At 46.1% G+C, this 22,736-nt stretch overlaps 1 protein-coding gene across 2 annotated transcripts in view; it reads right to left on the minus strand.

The window, feature by feature from the left end:
• LOC146833779 (uncharacterized) overlaps positions 1–19,911 on the minus strand; it is a 324,308-nt gene extending 304,397 nt beyond the window's left edge. For both annotated transcript variants that reach the window (XM_085601650.1, XM_085601651.1), the window contains exon 1: positions 19,557–19,911. In XM_085601650.1, coding sequence (XP_085457776.1) covers positions 19,557–19,595 — 39 coding nt within the window. In that variant the 5' untranslated portion in view covers positions 19,596–19,911. The remainder of the gene's footprint in view (positions 1–19,556) is intronic.
• Between the last annotated feature and the right edge of the window lie 2,825 nt (positions 19,912–22,736).

The following is a 22,736-nucleotide window of genomic DNA, read 5'->3' on the forward strand; positions in this document are numbered from 1 at the left end:
AGTTACAAGATCAAAATCTAAGATAGATGCAGACATCTTAGCAGCTATAGCTGCTTCGGAGACAGGGACAAACTTCCCTAGAGGTTTTCCTTCTCTATACCATTATCACTTAAGTCCTGATAACGTCCCATTAGTGAGGATTAACGACGTTGGTGATAGATTGATTCCCAACGCGGACTGCAGACCAAATTTGATAACAGCTGCCCACGAGGGTGTTGCGTCTGCGCATGCTGGAGTGTCAGCAACTGTCTCTCTTTTGCAGCAACGTTATTGGTGGTACGGTTTGTATAAACAAGCGCGGGCTTATGTACTTAATTGTGACATTTGCCAGCAGATCAAACCTTCTTCTGTTGCGCGTCCACCTCCAACGCAGCTGCATATATCTAATCAACCACTAGCGTGTGTTTATTTAGATCACTGCGGTCCTTTTACCTCTGATACTGCGTACAAGTACATCTTGGTTGCAGTGGATTCGTGCACACGTTTTCTGTGGGTGTGTTCACAAAGGAGTGCTGATGCCAGGACTGTCATCAAAGCATTGCGTGTCTTTATAGGGAGTTTTGCGTGTGGTACCCTTCACTCTGATCAGGGCCCGGCGTTCGCCTCTAAGGCTTACAAAGAGGCTATGAGAAGTTTGGGGGTCCAAGTCAAATTTTCGTCTCCATACCGGCCTGAGGGCAATAGTGTTGTGGAACGGATGAACCGTGACCTAAAGCAATCGTTGACAGCCAAGGTGTTAGGTACAGGCCGGAACTGGCTTGCCCACTTGTATGACATCCAACGTGCACTTAATAATCTCCCTAGAAGGTCTCTGGGTGGGCGGACCCCGTACATGATGCTCTTTGGAGTGAGAATGTTTGTTCCGGACCTTGATGGTCTAGACATGGCGGCAGCTGCCGCGCCTTTTGACCTCGATGACCACTGTGCTGTATTACAGAATCTACAAGATGCAAGAGACACTCTAGCAAAGGAACACGTGCCCTCTACATCTGAAGAAACGCTCCTGATTCCGGTGGTCGGCTGGCTGCCTCGAGTTGGTGATCTGGTCCGTGAGAAGGTGGAGAGCAAGAAGGAGTTTGGCCCCTCTTATCGTGCACCAGTCCCGGTGCTTGGAGTATTGGGAACACGTACAGTTGTTTTACCACCACTTTCTGGTCGCAAGGAAAAAAGGTACATTTCAATTGAAAATGTCAAGCTACACAGGGTGGCCGATTCTCCATAGTATGACACCTTCGGTTTCCTGCCCTTCAATGCTGAGAAACTCTGTTGTGTTGCCACCCTCTATCATCGTGCCTGAGGTTTCCATTGAGATGACTACAGTTAATAATCCGCCACCTACTGCTGGTGGTTTGCCCGCTGATCCTGAGTATGCTTATCCTACTGAAGTCGCTTTGCCCCTTTTAAATACAACAACACTTGCCCAGTCCCAGTCTTCCTTTGAAACTGAATCATTGACTTCCACTGTCCCTTCCAAAATCTCTATATTTTTTGCCTGGTTCAAGAGACATTTTTTGGTTGCACCTTGGACTTACATCTGGATGGTGCTGATTTGTATTTTTTTATTCATGACAATTGGCTTTGTGGTAGTGTTTTTTAGACTTATCAATTGACACTACCTGAATGAACGTTCTACAATTCAATTAATTGATGGAACTTTGGCCCCCCATTCCTCATCACACATCATGAAAAGAGACCAGACGTTTGTGAACATCACTGCCTGGCCTGTACGTAATGGGATTGCTTGGGATGCGGTGAACTTTCAAATTCATGGTCCCACCGAAGTTATTAATGTGCCAACTGTTTTTCGTGTTTCTATGGGTGATGTAGTTAAACAAAACATCCGCTCAGATGATTGGGATGTACAAGCAATAGAAGCACTGTTTTCTGATTTAAAATATTATGCTGCATTTGATGCTGAAGATCTGTATTTAAATACTGCGAACTATGATGAGCAGTTTTGTTTTCAACATTATGGCACACATTTCCTACACAGAGCAAATACTTTTAGAAATTTTGTTAATTTCACACAATGGGAACATTGTCCTGTCCCTATGCCCGGCAGCTCTGCCACTTTATTGAAAAAATTCACATACTTTTCGGATTTTAGTGTGTCAAACCCTGAGTCTTTTTATTTTAAGGTAGCGGTAGAACCCACTTCTAAGGTCAGACTGACACACACAAAATTATTATATTCCAAATCCTTTATGGAGGAATTGGCTATTGGAGGTTATGACGTATGGAAAGCTACTATTGATCTTAAATCGGTTTGGGGAACTAAACCGTGGCAGGTACAAGGAACAGAAGCCTTGCATCGTGCCTATCTTATCCCTAACCATATTTTATTTTTGAATTCATCTATTTTTCAGACCACCTGTTTTGGATTGGCTATATCTAAAAAATTAATTTCCCCCTCGATCCCTGATCTGGGTGCTTATCCTGGTTGGGAAAATAACTCAGATCTGTCCCTTACTATGTTGCAGTCGCTTGTTTCCAATGGTGCCTTCAATATTTCAACATTGAATCCTGAGGGTTGGTTGGTATGGCAAACAAGCTCAGATTCCTGTCAACGTCGATTTCTGGATTTGGCTCCGGGGTACACACAACTTAGGGTTGACCCTCGTTTCACATCTTCACACACGGTGACTACCTACTCTGTGGGCAAGTTATGTCAGTCATGGCTGCAACATTCCACGTTAACTTCAGTTAAGCTTCATTTGTCTCGTTTAAATGAAAAAAAAGATTTGAATGATTTTATTAAGGGTCCTGTAAATGGTAGATCTAAACGATGGGCTTATGCTATTTACAATGAAATTTGGAAGTTGTCGCAAATTGAAGCTGCTTCTAGACTACGTGCTATTGACCAGGCCAATATGGAAAAAGTATTGGCTGTGATAGATAATAGTATTAATACGTTGTCTTCTAGAATTTATACATTAGATAATATTGTTTTTTCTGTCGTAGACATTGTGCAAGGTGATGTCTCTGTGTTGTATCATGGTCAAAATCAGTTGCGTTCAATTATGCAGTTTGCATGGACATTGCAAACGTTAAAGGCAGGGAAAGTCCCTTGGGATTACATGAATATTACATCATTGTTCCTTCCGTTTAATTTGACTGAAAAACAGCAGTTCATGTCCATGAAAGATGCAACTTATGCATTACTACACATTGAAAAATTAGAACCTTTACCTTTTTCTGTAGCTGAGTTAAATTCAGCCGTGTGGTTAATCCACGGATTAGTAACTTTACCGTTCAGTTTGTTCAAGTTTAGTTCGTGCATGAAACACTATGCTATCGGCAGATATGAACAACTTGGTGATGCGTTTCTGCATGAAGTTTGGTCACTTCCGTTTACTTACAGATGCGTAAGGGATGGCAAGGAAGTTTACTTAAAAGGTGAAGAATGCAATTCCGCTCCTGATCACTCTGTTATGTGCAGACATATACAATTACATGGCGCTTGCAATATACACGCTCCTAATTTAGCTTGTGTCCTAAAGGGGATTCCAATGCCAGTTATAACGTCTTCTTTTAAGCTGCTTGCCAACAGTAGTTATTTGCTTTTAAATAGTGAAGCTTGCTGTGGGATGCTAGTGGGTATTCCTTACATAGTGACTGTTTCACAAAAAGTAGTTTGCTGTAATAACGTCCTTTTCCCGCCCCCGCAAGGCCGACTCGACATATCCATCTGGCCAGCGATTCCAACCTTGAACGCAGAGTTCAATAGGATGAGCAGAATAAGGGCTCTTTTGTCTAAAAAAGAGGTTGCGTTGACTTCATCCCGTGAAACATTTCTATTTAATGTTGCGAATACACGCACTGAGGTACAGGCTCTTTTAAATACCGACCTCCCCCTCCATTTTGGAACCTTGATTCAAACTATCTTTATGGCTTCGTCTACGACTGGCCTTGTTCATTTTTTTAAAATTGTGGGCTCCGGCCTCGTGACATCTTTCCAGACTGTTTTTGGTGTGATCCCCGCATTTTTACATTCTATTTTTTCGAGTGTCTTCGGAGGGTTCCCCTTGCTCCTCGCTTTGGTGGCTGGGATCCTCGTGTTGATTTGCGCACTTCGATATGGCTGCACACCGGGAGTTGCAAGACAGAATGCTGCGCTTGCTCCATCTTCGTAGCCGGATGCTTGATTTCTACGGCACCTTACAACTGGCGGTATTAAGCGTCAAGTATGGATTGTCTTTCCGGTTTCCCTTTTTTACGTGTGTGCAACCTGTCTTTCATTGCCTAGATTGTCCCTTCCAATGGGCTCTGGACTTGTGCCTGTCAAACTTGGCGTCACCTGACCCGGATTTTGATGAACTAATATGTCCCTTAGTGGCTCATGAATTCGACTGTTCTGGTGTCGGGTATATGGCTTTGGGTGCTGCACACGGAGTCCTTGGGAACTGGGATATCGGAGAGGCAGCTATTGATTTCCTTGAAAGGAGTTATATTGAGGAGACTGACAGTTGTCCTATCATGGTGCTGGATGCTCCGATAATTGATGAACATGTGTGTTCATTTCCCTTACTCACCTTGATGGCAGATACTTTTGCGGAACGCTCCAATGATTTCCTCTTGGAAGCAGTCGCAACTTACGGTGCATATACCTTTATGGATTGACTAATTGACATTGTCAATGCAGCTTGCATCCAGATTTGTTAATTTTCTACGAAAGTTTTGCTTATTTTTTACCACATCATTTTTCATTTTCTAAACGAATTTTTTTTATTATTTTATTCTCGGACTTTACACTTACCTTATATGACCTTGGTTCCGTTCTAAATCACTTGAACTCTGCGTTCTTGATAAGTGTATCCCTATTGGTTAGTGCTCCGATCATGGGGGGGGTGTGAGATGGACTAAGCCACGCCCTATTTACAACACTAAGTTAGCATAAACGAGATCATAGTTAACAAGCAAGCTTGTCGTTTCTGCTGCGCTGCACACAACACTGTTGTTATGTGTTATTCATTTTGTAAAATGCTGACTCGACTTTGCCTTGCAGGATAACAAACTGTTGTTGCACATTCTTAACTGTGAAATGTGCCCTTGGTCTGTACATCATGCAAAGAACGCGTCTGGGTCACTAGAAGGTACAGAGTGTTGTGTTTAGATTGATCGTAGACACTTGTTAGACATATCATGCATACAGCTGCCAATATTTGAAGGACAAGAGTCTTTAATATTGCAGAACAGTTTGGTTTTACATTCATTCGAACAAGAAGAGCTGATGCATGCTGTGAGAGCTGATCCTTTGATGTGATTCTACTAAGCTGATCTATACGGTATGGGGTCCCCCCCTGTTAGCCTAAGAGACCTTCTAATAGTCTAATAATAATAATAATGTATTAGATTATAGTGAAAGGAGTGTGGCCGTATACCACTGTCATTAATAGTATGATTGCTCCTTTCATTCTATATGGTATTGTAATAATGCTCATGATTCTGATCTGTACTGTTAGTCTGCTAGTGTTAGCCAAAGTACTGCATCTTAGGACGCGAGGTTTATAAAATAAACTCTTTAAACTTTACCGTGTTTGTATTATTATGTTGTGGACTAACAAATAAGTACGAACAGGTATTTCGGATTCCCACCACTCCTGAGAAATATCTAAGTCGCTTGTTCTGGTTTGTCTATACATTGGGACCACCTAGCCAGATCTAGGTTAACGAATGGGACACTAAGCTAGTCGGATAAGGGGTTCTGGGTTCTGAGGGGAGTTTTCTGATACACCACAATTCTCTGAGGTCCTGGTCTCCTGCGCATAGTTCTGTGCAAAAGCAGAATCCCTGCAACAACCAGGGATTTGTTTTTAGTTTTTTTCTAGGGTGGGGGCTGCCCGAAATGGGCACGCCAACGCCCCCACCCACCCGCCACCATTACAGCCTTTCTGCTCCCCCTGGGGGGCAGATGGGGCATTGGCCCCTAATCTGCCCCTTTGGGGGGGCGGAAAGCCCACTAGACACCATGGATTTATTTAGAAAGTAAAAATAAGGGTGGGGGCTGCCCAAAACGGGCATGCCCATACCCCCACCCCCCAACCCCCCATAATCATTACACTCTTTCTGCATTGGCCCCTAATCTGCCCCTTCGGGGGGCAGCAAACCCACTAAACACCAGGGATTTGTTTTTAGAAGGTTTTTTCAGGGTGGAGGCTGCCCGAAACAGGCACGCTAATGCCCCCACCCACCCGCCACCATTGCAGCCTTTCTGCCCCCCCGGGGGGCAGATGGGGCATCGGCCCCTAATCTGCCCCTTCGGGGGGGGAGGGCGGAAAGCCCACTTGATGCCAGGGATTTTTTTCGCACAATTATATTTAGGGTGGTGGCTGCCCGAAACAGGCACGCCAATGCCCCCACCCCCGCCACCATTACAGCCTTTCTGCCCCCCCGGGGGCCAGATGGGGCAGTAGCCTCCAATCTGCTCCCGGGGGAGGGCAGAAAGCCCACTTAACGCAAGGGATTTTTTTGCGCATTTTTTTTAGGGTGGGGGCTGCCCAAAATGGGCATGCCAATGCCGCCAACACCCGCCACCATTACAGCCTTTCTGCTCCCCCCCTGGGGGGCAGATGGGGACAGTAGCCCCCAATCTGCTCCCGGGGTAGGGCAGAAAGCCCACTTGACGCGAGGGATTTATTTTGTGCATTTTTTTTAGGTGGGGGCTGCCCAAAATGGGCACCCAATGCCCCCACCCCCCGCCACCATTACAGCCTTTCTGCCCCCAGGGGGTCCCCTGGGGGGGTAGATTGGGGCAGTAGCCCTCAATCTGCCCGCCCAGAGGGGCAGAAAGCCCACTATCCACCAGGGATTTTTTTTGCACAATTGTTTTAGGGTGTGGGCTGCCCGAAACTGGCACACCAATGCCCCCACCCTCCCCCCCACAAAAATGACAGTCTTTCTGCCCCCCGGGAGGCAGATGGGAGCTGTAGCTCCCAATCTGGCCCCCATGGGGGGCGCAGAAAGCCCACTAGAAACCATGGATTTTTTTGTTTTCTAAGTGTAGGGGTAGGGGCTCCCCAAAATGGACATGACAATACCCCCACTTTTCCTTCCTGATGCAGCGGAGCAGGTAGGTGAGCCAGACTGCTCTGAGCGGGAGCAGGTGAGTATGGATTACGCGTTGAGACTATGCCTGGTCACAAGCTTTTAAGAGAGGTAAGAGGTGCTGGGAATTGCTGACAAGTTACTGCTGGTCTTTGGGAAGGGTACGCTGACTCTGATGTTCTGTAGAGCTCTGCACTAAGACATAGCTTGGGCGCTGTAGGTGCTCTTAACATACTGCACGATTGGCATAATGTCGGAGCGCATGGTGAAGGCGCCAGCAGCTACGCAGGCCGGTCTGGGGCCCTTTTGATTCTGTTGAATAACCTTGTCAATGATACCAATTTCACGACTATGGGCTTACTTTAACCTGAACCATGCCCACTTTCACTTTTAATGCTCTAGAGTCATGGCCTTAGCAACTAAACGTTGTGCCTGCAAGCCCACACCCAACATACTTGTTGTTTGTTTTTTCCTTTTACTAAACAGCGGCACTACGTTGAGTGTCCATATACTCCGCTGCGGTCTGATGAAGCCGCACTTGAATCCTTAAGAGGTGAGCTGATGCATACTCACCATGATGTTCAATTACTCTAACTGGTTACACAGAGGTTTTTATATTCTAAATACAAATAAAGGCACACTTAAAATGTGATATGCTTGAAATCACGTTGTTTTTATCACTTGTATAGATTCAAAGAGGTGTTGTACGATGAAATACACCCACTGGAATTATTAGGACCATGTACCAATATCTCCATTTGGTTTTTTGATCCTTTATGTTAGTACTCTAGGTTGGCTGCTTTTCTCCGGGGTAACATTCTACCGAGAGAAGAAGTGGTATGTAGAACCACACCACACACTGTAGATAGTTTTCATTTAGTCACTAGGTCCTGAGGAATCGCCAACTGATCTATTAGAGACATTTTATAGGCGAGAAACATGTTGACCACTAAGGGGTAGAGCGTAATTTTTGTCAGATTAAAACAAAATAGTCGCCCTCCTTCTTCTTTTTACTTTTTAATCAGGTTGTGACCTCTCCAGAATAAAAATAATTATAGAGGATTCCCTTACCTGTTTTAACCCACACACCACATCTACATCTTACCAGGCCCCTCACACCCACGGCACCTATACGGCAAGGAACAAAAGATCTCTGATAAAAAGCCCCTTTATGGGTGCCCGTCGAGCATTGCAGCGCTGGCTCGACGAGGAGCAGACCCATATGATGAAGCATGACACCTAGCTTGCTGGGTGTGTGAGGGTCCTAGTTCCGAAAGGAGGTATTTCCCACCTCCCCACCACTCTGAGTACTCACCAGGTGGCCAACTTGCCACCCAGGAACACCGTACCTCTTTTGTCTTCTAATATCCCCACCCCACCCTCAGAGAAATTCCAGTCTTTCTGCCCCCCGGGAGGGCAGATGGTGGCAGTGGCCCCTGATCTGCCCCCTGGGGGGGCAGAAAGCCCACTAGGCGCCAGCGAGTACGCCAGCTTATTTTATGCGTGGGGGTGGGGGCTGCCCAAAATGGGCATACCAATGCCCCCACCCCCACAAAAAATAGCCACAGTCTTTCTGCCCCTTTAGGGGCATATCGGGCTGAAACCCCCTCCCCCGATTCCCCCCCTTTTTTTTAGCAATGTGCCTACCTGTGGATTTTGGGCCCTAGCGCAGCTGGAACGTAGGGAAACCTAGCAAACCTGTACATTTTTGAAAACTAGACACCGAGGGGAATCCAGGATGGGGTGCCTTGACTGGCTCTCACCAGGTTCTGTTACCCAGAATCCCTTGCAAACCTAAAAATGTGTCCAAAATAACACATTTTCCTCACATTTCTGTGGTGGAAAGTTCTGGAATCTGCGTGGGTCCACAAAATTCCACACACCCCGCGTTCCCCAAAGTCTTCCGAGAAAAATGATACCTCACTTGCGTGGGTAGGCCTAGTGCCCGCGACAGGCAAGGGCCCAAAACCAATTGAGGAGACATCAAAATTACCTATCACAAAACAGCCTGGTTTTGCAAAGGGGGTCCCATGAGTTTTTGGCCCCGGGCTTGGCGGCCATCTAGGGAGACCTACCAAACCCAAACATTTCTGAAAACTAGATACCCGGGGGATTCCAGGGAGGTATGGCTTGCGTGGATCCCCCAAGGTTTCCTTACCCAGAATGCCCTGGAAACCTCAAATTTAGCTGAAAAAATCAAGTGCCAATGTCATCAATATCATTTTTCTGTCAGCGGCAAATGAATTCCTATTTTTGACATGGCATGCCAGAATCCCTTATTGTGTTACCTTCCACAGAACTTCCTTCAAGTCATATTCATTTCATATATTGCTACCATATGTTACATTCAGGTTCTCATTGCCCTGTATCGAGCATTGAAGCATATCTACATCCATCTAATACAAAGCTCTTCAAATCTGTTTATGCTAAGCCCCCCTTGAGTAACAAACTAACTTGAAAAATATTTAAAATAAAATACTTGTCCATCAGAAGAAAAGCTATATTTGGGAATACATTGAAAAATAGGATAATAGGGTTAATATTCAGTGGTACACGTCACCACCCCTTCCCTCTAAACATGAGGTGTAATATGTGCCTCACATTGCGTACATCACAGGCACCGGTGGCAATGCAAGCTTCACCATCACACCCGAAGAGGCACAGCACACGAAGAAGAGGCACTGCATGGCAGCTGCAGTACAGGCGTACTCTCAAATACAGTACAAGATCTGTAGGAGTAGAAGCAATGCAAGCGTCTCAGATACAAAACAGTCACAGAACAGGCAGCAACAATGGAAGTTTACCTCGCAAACAGAACATGTACAATATGAGCAGCAGAAAGCCAAGCGTAGAGATATGGGCCTGGTGTAGTGGGTGGATGCCGCTATGGGGCCTTCATGCTGGTTAACAAGAGGGTCATCTCCTTCCCATCACAGATGATCCATTGGCTATGAGGGGCCCTAAGGTAGTCCTCACATTACCTCAGCCAATCCAGGAAAATCATCATATAGCCCTCACAGACCATCAGAGTTTCCAAGCTATACCTCAGCCAACCAAAAACAATAGATTTCAGCCATACATACTCGGAGGCATCTGCCAGTCCTGAGACACACTCAGTCTGCCTTTTGTGACCCAACACTCGACCATGAGAAACCGTCAGCTAGTACTCAGATTCTTCACTGCTTCGTAGAAACATTTAATTGACTCTAGGACATACTTTGCCTACACACAGTCTGTAAACTCAGCTCCACAGACAACCTCACCCTGTCCTTACATTCTCTCACCTTGCCCTCTTCAACCCTCAGCTGTTCTTCAAAGACTCTTAGCAGCAACCTGCATGTCTCCAAAGTAACTGAAACACCTCTGCTATCTCTTAGAGCCCCGATGTTTACTCCTGATAGTTCTCAGACCCTCTCTTCTGACCCTCCGATTTCTTCAGGGCATTTCTGCTATTCCTCAATTCCTCATTTTGAGGCCCAAAATAACCTCAGTACCTCCTGCCCATGAAGCACCCTCTGTTGTTTGCCCGCTCCACTAATGTTTTTATAGTTCTGCCACACCTTGCAGCCATTAAAAAACATATGTATTTTTTGGGATGACTGGCAGATGCCATTTGCTAACACACGGAGATGATGGACGGAGCGCTGAAACTTTTCAGACTAGTTTTGAAGCTATCAATGCAAGATTCCAGGAGACAAGCTTAGTAGGTGGGGCCGTGGAGTCGCTGGCAGAGACAAAGCTAGAGGTTTTGGAGGTTACTGGGTTAGGACCAACAGAGGTTATAGAAACTGAAGAGGTAAAAGAGTCGCCCAAATCCTCCAACCTACTCATGTATGACAGACTCTATGGAAACATCTGTTGTGACTGCGCGTCAGTCAAAACAATCCAAATTGCCCAGAGGGAGAATTCTATTCGAAGTGGAAATGGTAAGTCAGCTAATTCATCAGCCCTTGGTGGCATGAACCCTCGCCCAGCCTCCTTCCTAGTTCGTAGGTGTTTATGAAAATAAACTAAAGAGCAATATTAATGCCAGCACTCTGTGGATTCCTCCTGGCAACTCATTGGACTAAACAGTGAGCCAGACCTGAGTTATTACAGTTGATAACAATACAATCCCCTCTCAGATGTTTGATCAAGGGACCCAACCCTCCTCAAACAAAATATAATTTTTTTCCCTAATGTTGAAATCGGAATTTCTGGTCAACCAATGGCAGACTTAGTTTTTGCTCTGATGAGTGGGTTCCTCCCTGGAGGAGTTTAAATAAAGTACACGAGTCATGATGGCTACATGAGGGAAACAATCAGGGGAAAGATTTAAACAGTACTGATTGAGGAAGGACTGCGCCTGAGAGTCAGTTCTTGGACTTGCAATCCATTCCGGGCACCTAGTCTTACCTGTACACCTCTGCCTCCTTCCCGTGGTATCGAAGCACCCACAACTTGCGAGGAGGAGGGCTGAACATCAATGACAGATGTGACTCCTTGGGTGGTTGTGAATATGAGATAGAATCAGTACTCGTAGCCAGAGGCCTAACTTGGCCAGACATGGATGGCTGAGCATGGCCCTGCTGGGCCAACAGGTTTGTACGGAGCATGGTTAACTGGGTAATGACATCTTTAAGGTTGCATATTCTGACCACCAATGGAGTAACGCATGCATGGATGCTGTGGGTACACTCCCTTGCTTGGGTTTGCGTTTTCTTTTGGCTGAGGGCCCATTCTCACTGACATTCATGGGATCTGAGTTATTATGCCAGCCGATTGTTGGTAATTCAGCTTGCATGTCTGACACGTTGGACGGTGGGCCACAAATTGCAGGGGAGTCCTCACTTCCTGCACTCAGGTGATGCCCCGGCTGTCCCATTGAGGAACTACTAGGATTCTTTCCCACATCAAGGGATAAGCGTCTCTCCGCGTTGTCAATTTCTTTATACTCCAGCTGCCCGGGCCAGAAAAGAGTCAAGCGTTGTGCCTCCGGCTGGTCTCTCAGTGGCATTGTCTCTATCCCCAGGTAACTTGCGCTTGTCCATTGTTCAGGTAGATATACTCAGCCAAAAAACACGTAGAACAGTGCACCACCTATAGAGGACTATAAAGGACTCACCATGCACCATTATAAAATCCAAAAACCAAGGATGGCCCAGCCCAGCCTCTTCCTGAGCATGCACCAAGGTGCATCCAGTGCTGCAGGAGTGCGCATGGTGCAATAAAGCACCTGCCTTGCGCTGATTAGTCGAATGTGGCTCCTGACGCTGGATGAAACAGTTCCCCTGGGCAACGGTTCCTCCAAACACTTCCTGCGCTGCAGGAGTGCGCCTGGGTCACCTGCCTGGTGCTGACTGGTGGAATGTGTCTCCTGCCGCTGTACGAAACAGTTCCCCATGGCCGTGGCTTCTCCAAACACTTCCTGCATCATTCAGTAGACGATTACGTGCATGATGATGTATGCATGCCTTACATCATTATGCGTGTGCACACATTTTGTAGATGCTGCACAGCATTGCCAAAAATTCAAGACCCATTGACTGTGTCAATGCTTGCTTAGGTCTCTGTTTATCTCTTTTGTCAGCTTGTGCAGTAAGAAGCAGACCAATGTGTCTCTTCTGACTTCTGACCACAACTTGGGCAAAGAGAAAGCAGTCATGCACTCCAACTAATGGGAGTGCTACAGTGCTCTCAATTATATTCACTAATTGCCCTGCGCCTACCACTTCACCTGCAATGGCAGGGCACATACTACAGTTTTCTGCTGTCCATTGAGCGACCTCTGGTGTGCTGTCATACTGCCCACTCGGAGTGTGTCCCACTGTTTGACTCATTAACTGTAGTTGGACCTACTCACTATCTGAGACCGGGCCCACTAAAGTTCTCCTAGCCGTTTATTAGGTTCTATCAGTCTCTGCTCTCATATTTATGGCCAATGGAATTATGTGGTAGAAGAGGACCAAGTTATGTTGCAGGGTTTACTAAATTATGCGGCAAGAAAAGCCACATTAAATGGCTTAAATGGCATAGTGCAGCACATTTTGTGATAGTATTACTTCAGTATTTTGTCATTTTGTACCTATGTTAACACAGCAAAGGTTTCAACTCATTAGTATCACATTAACATCCAAATACAGCAATAAGGCACTGAAAGATGACCTTTACGAAGTGCCTTCCATTGCGCAGTAACACATGTCTCAGCTTTTTTAGGACCTTTTGGTTTGTTGTATGAGCTAGAACCAATTTTTAATTTTGTTAAAATCTCTAAAGTATGCAGGAGAAGATGGATTACGTGGCAAATGTATAATTATGTGGAAAATGCCATGGCCACAGAAACGCATATTTCCAGTGTCTCTGCTCCTATTGTACAACTTCAAAATTCCCTTGCATTGAATGCATCTTCTTCAGTTCTTGAGCCCATCTATTTGCTGGTAACTCATCAGCTGACGCATCCTTCCAGCACGCGTTTAACACATGCTCCATACATTCAGGATATGTCCTACTTAATTCTTTAGTTACTTCCTCCTAAATCCACAGTTCATTTGTTGCCTCTTTTCATCATCTGTGCTAGCCCTCTTGCTGTAAATGCAGCATCCCCTAACCTACTTGAAAACATGCATTTTCGCTTTGCTAATAGTTGGGCACATCCAACCACTAGTCAGGTATAGTTCAATGTATCCATTTAAGAATAACTATTTATTTTGTGCACAGTATAAATTAAATTGTCTATTGTGCTTAAATATTAGTCTGCACTTTGGGTGTGACAAGAGCGATTATTGATAATAGCCTTATATCTCACAAGCTGTTGGGCGTTAACGGCTGTTAATTGCTCTTCTACTCGTAATACTCCCTCCTTCGGCCCCTAATTGTGGGAGAGAGGTTTAACAATTAAGGGGCATATTATCAAGAAACGGCGTTAAACTTATCGCTGCTTTAGCGGCAGAAAACTGCTGCTAAAGCGGCGACAATTATAACGCATGTTAATTTTATTCAATTTGATGATATCAGGTTTTGAAGAAATAAAGGCCTAGTCAGCCCTCGAACCTGCGACCTGCAGGACTCTTGGCGAGCAGTAGGCCTACTGAGCTATCTGGTTGGCTCTTCTATCTCTTTCACTCATTCATTCATCCTTTTGTGCTGGAGCTCTCTCTAGAGAATGTGGTTACTGAGGCAGACTTAGATAAGGAACGCTATACATAGAAAGGGGTGGTGTGTGGGGTCCTTTTGAGAATGGATCGGGCCAAGGTAGTGGAAACATTAAATTTCGATCCTACAAAAAACACAAGGTACAGTTGTTTTTGTTCACATATTAAGGGTAACATATTCACCAACCGAGCCATAAAAGACAAAGTGAGCTCCAAAATCAGCAATTCAGTCACCAGAGCATCTCCCATGTTCTCTTCTCATGATATGGACTGCTTTGATGGGCATATATTTTAGGTTTTCCCACCATTTAAAGCGTAGAATATGGTCAGAGAACAAGTGCATCAACTCCCAGGCGCTCTGTTGGACCTCATGGGCACAGGTTGGGAGAGTGTTCTTCACAATTCTGAATGCCAAGCCCTCCTCCACCAGAACTTGTAAAAAAAAAAAAAAAGTAATCGGGCCTCCGTAGAATGGCAAACATTGTACATGTCTATAAAAATGGCCACTCTTTAACAAGTCAAACATGGCGGCTAAGCTCAGTTATCTCTTTGAAAATGCAATCAAATGCAAGATTGCCAACATTTTATTTGTAGCCCGGTCTCCACAGTGTGGTTCTCTATCAGAAATAGAGGGGTGGGACTTTGAGGGTTCTTTGGAGCCCCCACTAGGGTGACCAACCGTCCGTAAATTTCACGGACAGTCCGTAATTTCGGCCGTCTGTCCGTTGTCCGTGAAGGATTCTTTAACGGACGCTATTTGTCCGTAATTTTAACCGGGCACCGACCGCACCACCCTAAAGCCGGCACAGCTTCCACCCACCACCCTTCTTGACTCCGATGCAGTACCAAAGCTCAGATACCCAGCAGAGGCACAGTGGGATGGCAGCCCTCACACCTTCAGCCCTTGATGAGCTGTTAAGAGGTGCTTGAAGGTGACTGAGAGGGAGGGGCTACAGCTTCAGGCGCAGGGCCATCTATTCAGATGCAAACAGCCCTGAATGCGTCATGTCTCTGCAATTTAGAGGGGCCTCACACATTCCCTTTCTGCCCAGGGCCCCAAACATCCTAGGACCGGCCCTGATTACACCAAGGCAGCATATGCTTCTCTTCACAGAGTTTATTACTGTCACCAAATTGTAAGCAAACCTCGGTTCTTCAAACATGCAGTATGTAATGTAATAAAATAAAGAAATGGCACAATCGCACCCACACTGATTAACAAAGTATGGAGGACAATCAGTTAAATCAGCTCTCTTGGAGTATCTCCTTTAAGTACTGTACATCACAGTGGGGATGGCAAAACTAACATTTTGGAAAGTGAGCTAGGAGGGGGTGAGGAGCTCTACCCCACCCTGGAAGAGACCAAGATGATACTAGAATACTGCATGTCCACCCCTGTGCCCACCCTGGTGGATCCTGTTCCCCCTCCTGTGATGGCTCCTGCCCCCCACCCCCAGTGATGGCTCCTGTCCCATGTGGTGGCTGCTGTCCCCCCCCCCCTCCCCCGCCTGTGATGGCTACTGTCCCCCCTGTGGTGGATCGTGTCTCTGCCCTGGGTGGCTTCTGTCCCAGTCCTGGAATGGCTCCTGCAGCGAGGGTGAAGTTCTTGATGGGCCTCTTCTCAAAAAGGCTCAGCTCAAATTAATATGAAAAGGTGGGCGAGTGAGTAAGTGAAGGGATGGGTGGATGGCTGGATGAATTAGTGAAAGGGTGAATGGATGAATGAAAGATTGAATAGATGGATAATGAGAGAGGATGGATTGATGAGTGAGTGGAAGGATGGATGAGAGAAAAGGTAAATAGCTGGATGTATGGGTGGAAGGGTAGCTGGATGGGTAAAAGGGTGGACGGATGAGTGAAAGGATGGATGAGTGAAAAGGTGGATGATGAGTGAGTGGGTGGATGGATGAGTGAAATGATGGATGGATTGATGAATTGATAAGTGCAGGGTGAATGGATGGACGGATGAGTGAAAGGGTGGATGTAAGGATGGATGAGTGAGTGAAAGGGAGGGTAGATGGACAAAAGTATGAATAGATGAGTAAAGGAGTGAAAGGATACATGGATGAGAGAAAGGCTGGATGAGTAGATGGGTGGGTGGATGGATGGAAGGAAGGATGGCTAAGTGAAAGGGTCGATGGAAAGAGAAAGGGAGGATGGATGGATGGATGACTGAAAGGGTGGATAGGTGAAAGGATGAGTGACTGGGTGGATGGATGGATGAGTAAGTGAAAGGATGGCTGGATGGGTGAAAGGGTAAATGGCTGGATGGATGAGTGAATGGATGGGTAGAAGAGTGGATGGATGAGTGTACATATGGATAGGGTGAAAGGGTGGATGGATGGATAATGGATAGATGAGTGAAAGGATGGATGAAGGGATGGATGAGTGAAATGATAGATGGAAGGATACATGATGGATAGGTTTGCAAATGGTTGAATATGCTTGGATATGGCTGGGCTTACTTATATACTATTGCGCGGCCTCCTCTGATGTGTCTGTAAAACTTACCTATTTTCCTGAAGTTTTGTCCTGAATTTTGACCTCCTGTCCTGAATTTGTGTCCTGAATTTTGACCCTTTGTCCTGAATTTTTACACTCACCGTCCTGAATTTGCACCAATGCCAGTTGGTCACCCTAGCCCCCACACCTGCTCTCAGCCAGGACAAAAGATGTTACTGATGGCCCATCTCAAAGTGACTCACTGCTACTCTGTTTTCTTTCACTAAATACACAACACACTTTTCAGCATGATGTTTGTCTCTGTTCCACAGAGGCATTATAAGTGCTACTCTTGACCAGCGCCTGGTGCCCCTCTTAAGATCAATCAAGGCCAATTAATTAATTAAGCAGCTACAGTTTGAAGACCTTTGTGTTAGAACCTTGGCAAATCCAATCAGCCTTGCAGCGTCCCGATGCCACTAAAATGAGTAGCACTGAGTTGGGTAACAATAAATATGTTATTTCAGCACCAAACTGTCCCTAAAGGTGAACGAGCGCTTTACAAATACACACGATGCTATGTTAGTTTGCTGTTCAAATATATAGTCTCCCCAAGATGGCTGAAAAGGCGACAAAGGATACAGACCAACTGCACTGAAGTGCACATCTTTTGCAAGACTTCCTCCTCTGCAGGGCTTTAAGTGGGCCGGGTCCTGCCGGTGCTCAGCCTCTGTAGTTCTAAAAAGCAGGTACTGAGATGGGTCCCTATCGGGCTCTCCATTTTTGCCCTCACCCTCAGGGTAAAAAAAACAAAAACTTAACTACAGCAATACCACTCTTCATTGCCTTTAATGTAACTTCTATGAGACTCGTCATAGTTCTTTCACAGTCTCATCATGTCAGAACTGAGGTATTTTCAACATGAAATACAAGGTAGCCATAGTTGCTGCTTATTTATCTTATGCAGCGAAATACCATTGACAAAGGCAACAGTCCTGACCTGTTGTAGGTGTAATGTTACTTGTATTATATATCTGGAAGCGATGTCAGAAGCAGCCAAATACGAGTCGGGCGGTACACTATGCTAAGCACAGATTTTTAGTTTATGAGTTTCTAAGCCACTCCCTTATTAACAATAGCCACGCCCCTTTGAACGACCCCCTAGTTTTTCCCTCCCACCTAAAGCCCTGCTCCCCTGCCTTGTGCCATGCATAACAAGGGAGATGCAATTCGGTGCTGCCTCTCGTATCACTGCATTGAAATGCATCAGTCACTCATTTACAGCTCCTGTCTGCCCCTCAAAATTGCTTGAGTCTCTCTCGACGCTGTTGTGTGATTTCCAGTAGCCTGTAGCTGCTGCATACGCACACACAGCCTTCCGGGTCGAGAGGTTGCCATGGATATACTGACACTTTGACATGACATTTAGAGGTGGATGGGATTTGGGCCTCCGCACTTTATTGCTGCAGGGCACTGGCAGCAGAGAGCCATTAACATTTCAGACTCTTGGCCTCGGTGCAATTCGAAGGAGCCTGTGCACCCCTAGGCAGATTGTTACAATCCCAGGATCCTTTGCGCGTGTTCCAGTAGTCATAAAAGTCCCACACTTTGAGAGGAGACTTGCCATATACACCCTTTATGTGACCTAGATTTTTATTATAGATGTAGCAACATCATATTACAAGAAACTAAACACAAGAAAGTGTTTTGTACAGCGCACATCCCAAACTTTCATACTTGAAGGCGCTAAAACATATGATAAGGAAGAAAACGAGGATCAGTGAAATAAAATATTTGCCTAGCATCACACAATTTGGTACAGCTGGGTAGCTGGGATTGATCACAGATTTTCAGATTTCACATTGTGCAATTCTGCCACTAAATTCATATATTTTTCTTCTGTTTTACATCAAAGGTTAATGTTTTTTCTTTAATTCTGGGCATGTGAGCTTACAATGTGGGTGTAGGCGGAAGCCCCATGAAAGGTTTGCTCATTTTGGGCTTGAGGGTCCAAGAGAACCCTGGGCTGAGCCAGAGCCAGGCAGCGGGCATGAATCAGCTTGGTGCGAGCATTCAGTCACTAGTCCACCTTTATGCAGAAGTAAGCTTAGTTACTGAAGATTTCTGTGAGTGAGTGCTGCGTCAGTCGCTACCCCGGAGCGCGCAGCATAGTTATTTATACTTAAAGTCTTAATAGGAGTCTGACTAGACAGAAGATGTGGGTGAGGGAGTGACAGCGCGTTGTGAGGAGGGCAGAATGATTCTAATGAACTGGCAGCAGGCAGTGGTACTCAGTGCCCCCGTATGAGAAGCGGCCTCTGGAGGGAGGTGGGTTCCAGGATGGGAACTTTCAGGGGACGCGGGCCCAAACCATGTGGAGCACGGCAAGTAGAAACCAGATACGTTATTTAGATCTTCGGGGTATGGTGACCAGCGAGATAGGCAGTTGGTTGTGTTCACTCTCTCCCCTCTCAATGAAGGCCTCGTGGGGCGTTGTGACTTCAGCATCAGAGGTTGGCCCCCTCACTGTGTCTCACTTTCTGCAGCTGCCCCCACTGCAGGGGCCTATGGGTGCTGTGAAAGTCCTTATCGTGAGAGGCTGCGGGTGCACCATTCACTGCCCACTCAGGAGAGACCTCAAGGTGCAGCCACGAACCTCAGTCAGGGGCACACTTGTTTATTGTTTGATTAATATCATGGTGTCACAATTACAGTACGCAATCACACTAGAAAGGGAATTCGGTTAGTGACCTCCCATTTCAGGAGCCTTGCAACAATTTCAAGGCTTTACATGACCTTCACATTGCCACGCATCTGGCAATCGAATGTCACTCATGCGCACACTGAAGCCTTGGATGTCACATAACCTGGCAGATGAGATGGCACAAACGACAACTTACAAAAAAGCAGCACCACACTGCTATCACAAGAAAGTCTTACCTTTTGTCCCGCACCGGCTCCGACCCGCTGTCGACCCATTTCCGGTTCCCAAACTGAGAGACGAGTCAGGGGGCGCTCCGGGAAATGCGACCTTGAAAGACTTCGCCGAGCTTCGAAACGAGAACGGGTGCCGCCTGGGGTGAAGGGGAGGAAAGGACTCAGACGCACATGACTGGCAATTAGAAGGGCATTCAGGGTCTTCTAAAGTTTGCTTTTGAAGTGTTTCCCTTCCACACAATGGTTTTGGGAGGGGCTTACATGCATTAGGGGCTAAAGACACAACCTTAAAACACATATGCCAAGTACACCTAAACAAAACGACCGCGCGAGGGCAGGGGAAGAAAGACTCGCACGCGCTGCACACAAACATTCATGAGTGGCATGGAAACAGCAGTCACTGGCAGTAAACACTGCCGAGATTCTCTCTGAGTCTTTCTCTTTCCAGACTTTCTTAGGACTGTAATTTTAACTTTTTTATTCCTGCTTTGGTGGGGTCATTCTCATGATTAAAACCTAATTTTATGTTTTTCTAAATCTAAACAATGAGATAGTAGATAAGAAAACCTGTCGGATTAGTTTGTCGCCTTTAGAAATTAAAACAAGCATTTACAATGCAATGGTCTCGGCACTGTTAAAGTTAGAGCTATTGGCATTGCTCATGACATTGTTTTTCTTTTTAAAACATTTAAAGAAACGGCATTGTTATTTACAATGTCAATAGCTTAATCTCTCTCAAATGCGAGACCTATTGCATTTGCACCCACACACAGAGCCACACACACAAAGCCACCCACACACACAGAGCCACCCACACACACAAAGCCACCCACACACAGAGCCACCCACACACACAGAGCCACCTACACAGAGCTATTCACATAGAGCAACCCACACACAAATAGAGCCACCCACGCATAGAGCCACCTACAAAAAAAAGCCAGCCACACACATACACACACACACACACATAGAGCCTCACACACACATAGAGCCACCCACAGAGCCGCAATGTGTGGCGCAAGCTGCCCTGGCACTTATATGTTTTTTACTTCTATATATTTTTTTTTTCATAAATTAAGCACTGCAGTAACCACAAACTGTTCTGAGCATCAGTATGACGGTTCTTCTTAAATTCCTGAGTCTGGCCACAGATAAAATGATCGTGACTTCAAAGGGAGGTGCTCAGAGTTCAACCCCGCAGCTAGGAAGAGTGGACAGCAACTGGTAATTGAGGGTAATAGCCCGCGCAGGCAGCCTCGCTTTGAAAGGGAGACCGGCTCTTAGATGGCTGGTCAGCGGTCAGGACTGACATTCCGAAATGGCTGCCGAAGTTGCACTACCGGACAACCACTGCGGATAGTCATTCCTTTGTGTTTTGGAAGCTGAGAGCGGGCACAGTGACAGTAAGTGGGTAGAGAGGGGAGGGCAGCCAGGGAGCTGCACACAGTCACGGCGGAGGAGGCAGCGTCTAAGTGCAGGTGTGTGTTCCCTCACCCACAGCACCTGCAGCCCCTCGGGGGCGCCTCCTGCCCCAAGCCACCTTCTCCTTGCAGAATATTCTCCAGGAGGAACCATGGAGACCTCAAGAAATCTACACAGAAAGTTCTGGACCCGAAGAAGGACGTCTTGACCCGCCTGAAGCACCTGCGAGCCGTGCTGGGTAAGAGAGAAGGGGGGGGGTGAGAGGAGACACACACTCGGAAAGAGGGTGCAAGGTAGGCTCTGTTGTCACTCCTGGCAAAGCACATCACCATTGTTAGTATTCCAACCTGAAAATGCACTTTAGCAAGACTAAACTCCCCAGACTTTTCACGGCAGTTCAACACCGCTGTAGAAAAGATGTAGGATGGCTGTATTTGTACGCGAAGCTTCACACAGAAACAACAAGTTAGTTAAATCGGCTCCGGTAAGAAGTTGTGAAATTAAAAAGTACAGTAGACTTCCTGAAAAGCGCGTGCACAATGTAATCAAAACAACGAGTAGCTGCAACACTACTGGAAAACAGAGGGGCAGATTTATGTTGCACTTGCGCCACTTTTGCGCTGCCGTGACTTTTGTGACGCAGCAGCGGCGCAAATCCTGCGCCATGGTGCGGGGTATTTACAACGTGACGCATCTGGGAGATGCGTCACGTTGTAAAGCCCTGCGCTACATGTAGGCGTTCCAGGGCAGGTGGGGGCGTTCCGGCGCAGGAACGCCTCCTAAAAATGGCTGAGTGAAATCTACAAGATTTCACTCAGTCACTTTTAGGCCCATGCTGCGTCAAAACCCTGCGCCTGCTTGAAGCAAGCGTAAGGATTGACGCAGCATTGTACAGATAGGGCCCCCCAGAACATTGCTGGAGCTGCGTCGCGCTTGCGACGCAACTCCAGCAATGCGCCACTTTTACGGCACAGATGCGTGACGCATCTGTGCCGTTTTTGCCCCATGGTGCGCCGCATTATAAATGCGGCGCATCCCTGCTGATATGCAGGGATGCGCCAGTTAACATAAATCTGCCCCATAGTATGTATAGTCCTTTGAGGACACTAAAGCTGCAACTTCCGCTGAAGTCTAGGGTGGCAGTGATCCGTCTTCAAAGCTAAATGCTTAGTCATTGGTTAATAAAGAAGGACACGATTTAGGTTAGCCAAACGCTTTATTTAGAGGTATTCTGTATAATACATTTTATATGTTAATGCCGATAGCAAGGATTATTCCCAAAAGGCTGCAATGCGTGTTAAAGTATGAGCAACTCAATCTCTCAGAACATTGGACATAAATATTTATGCAAGTGTAGTGTAGAAGTTCCCAAATAAACCCCTTCCTTACTGGCAATTTACCATATAGAGGTGCTCAAGGCTAGATTTGCTGGTGTGGTTTATAAATGGGCATTATGTTAGTCTATTAATCAAATGCTGTCCAAGTATCAAATGTGATCAGCAAGGACAAAGGTAGTCTGGATTTCTTACGTCGCCAATAATTAGACCACTCAACTAGTGGCATCAAGAGAATTATTTCCGCTTAAGAATACCATAGCTCTACATAGCGTTTCCCGTTCCTATGTCATACCTTTACGCATAGGAGGTACCTACCAGTTATTATAGAGCCCATCCTCTAACACATCGAAGTATAAATCGTCGGTAACGGGCCAGTAAAAATAAAAAGGATTGCAATCTCATTAAACTGCAATGTGCAACT

This window comes from Triturus cristatus, chromosome 4_2 (genome assembly GCF_964204655.1).
Source record: "Triturus cristatus chromosome 4_2, aTriCri1.1, whole genome shotgun sequence".
Lineage (NCBI taxonomy): Eukaryota > Metazoa > Chordata > Amphibia > Caudata > Salamandridae > Triturus > Triturus cristatus.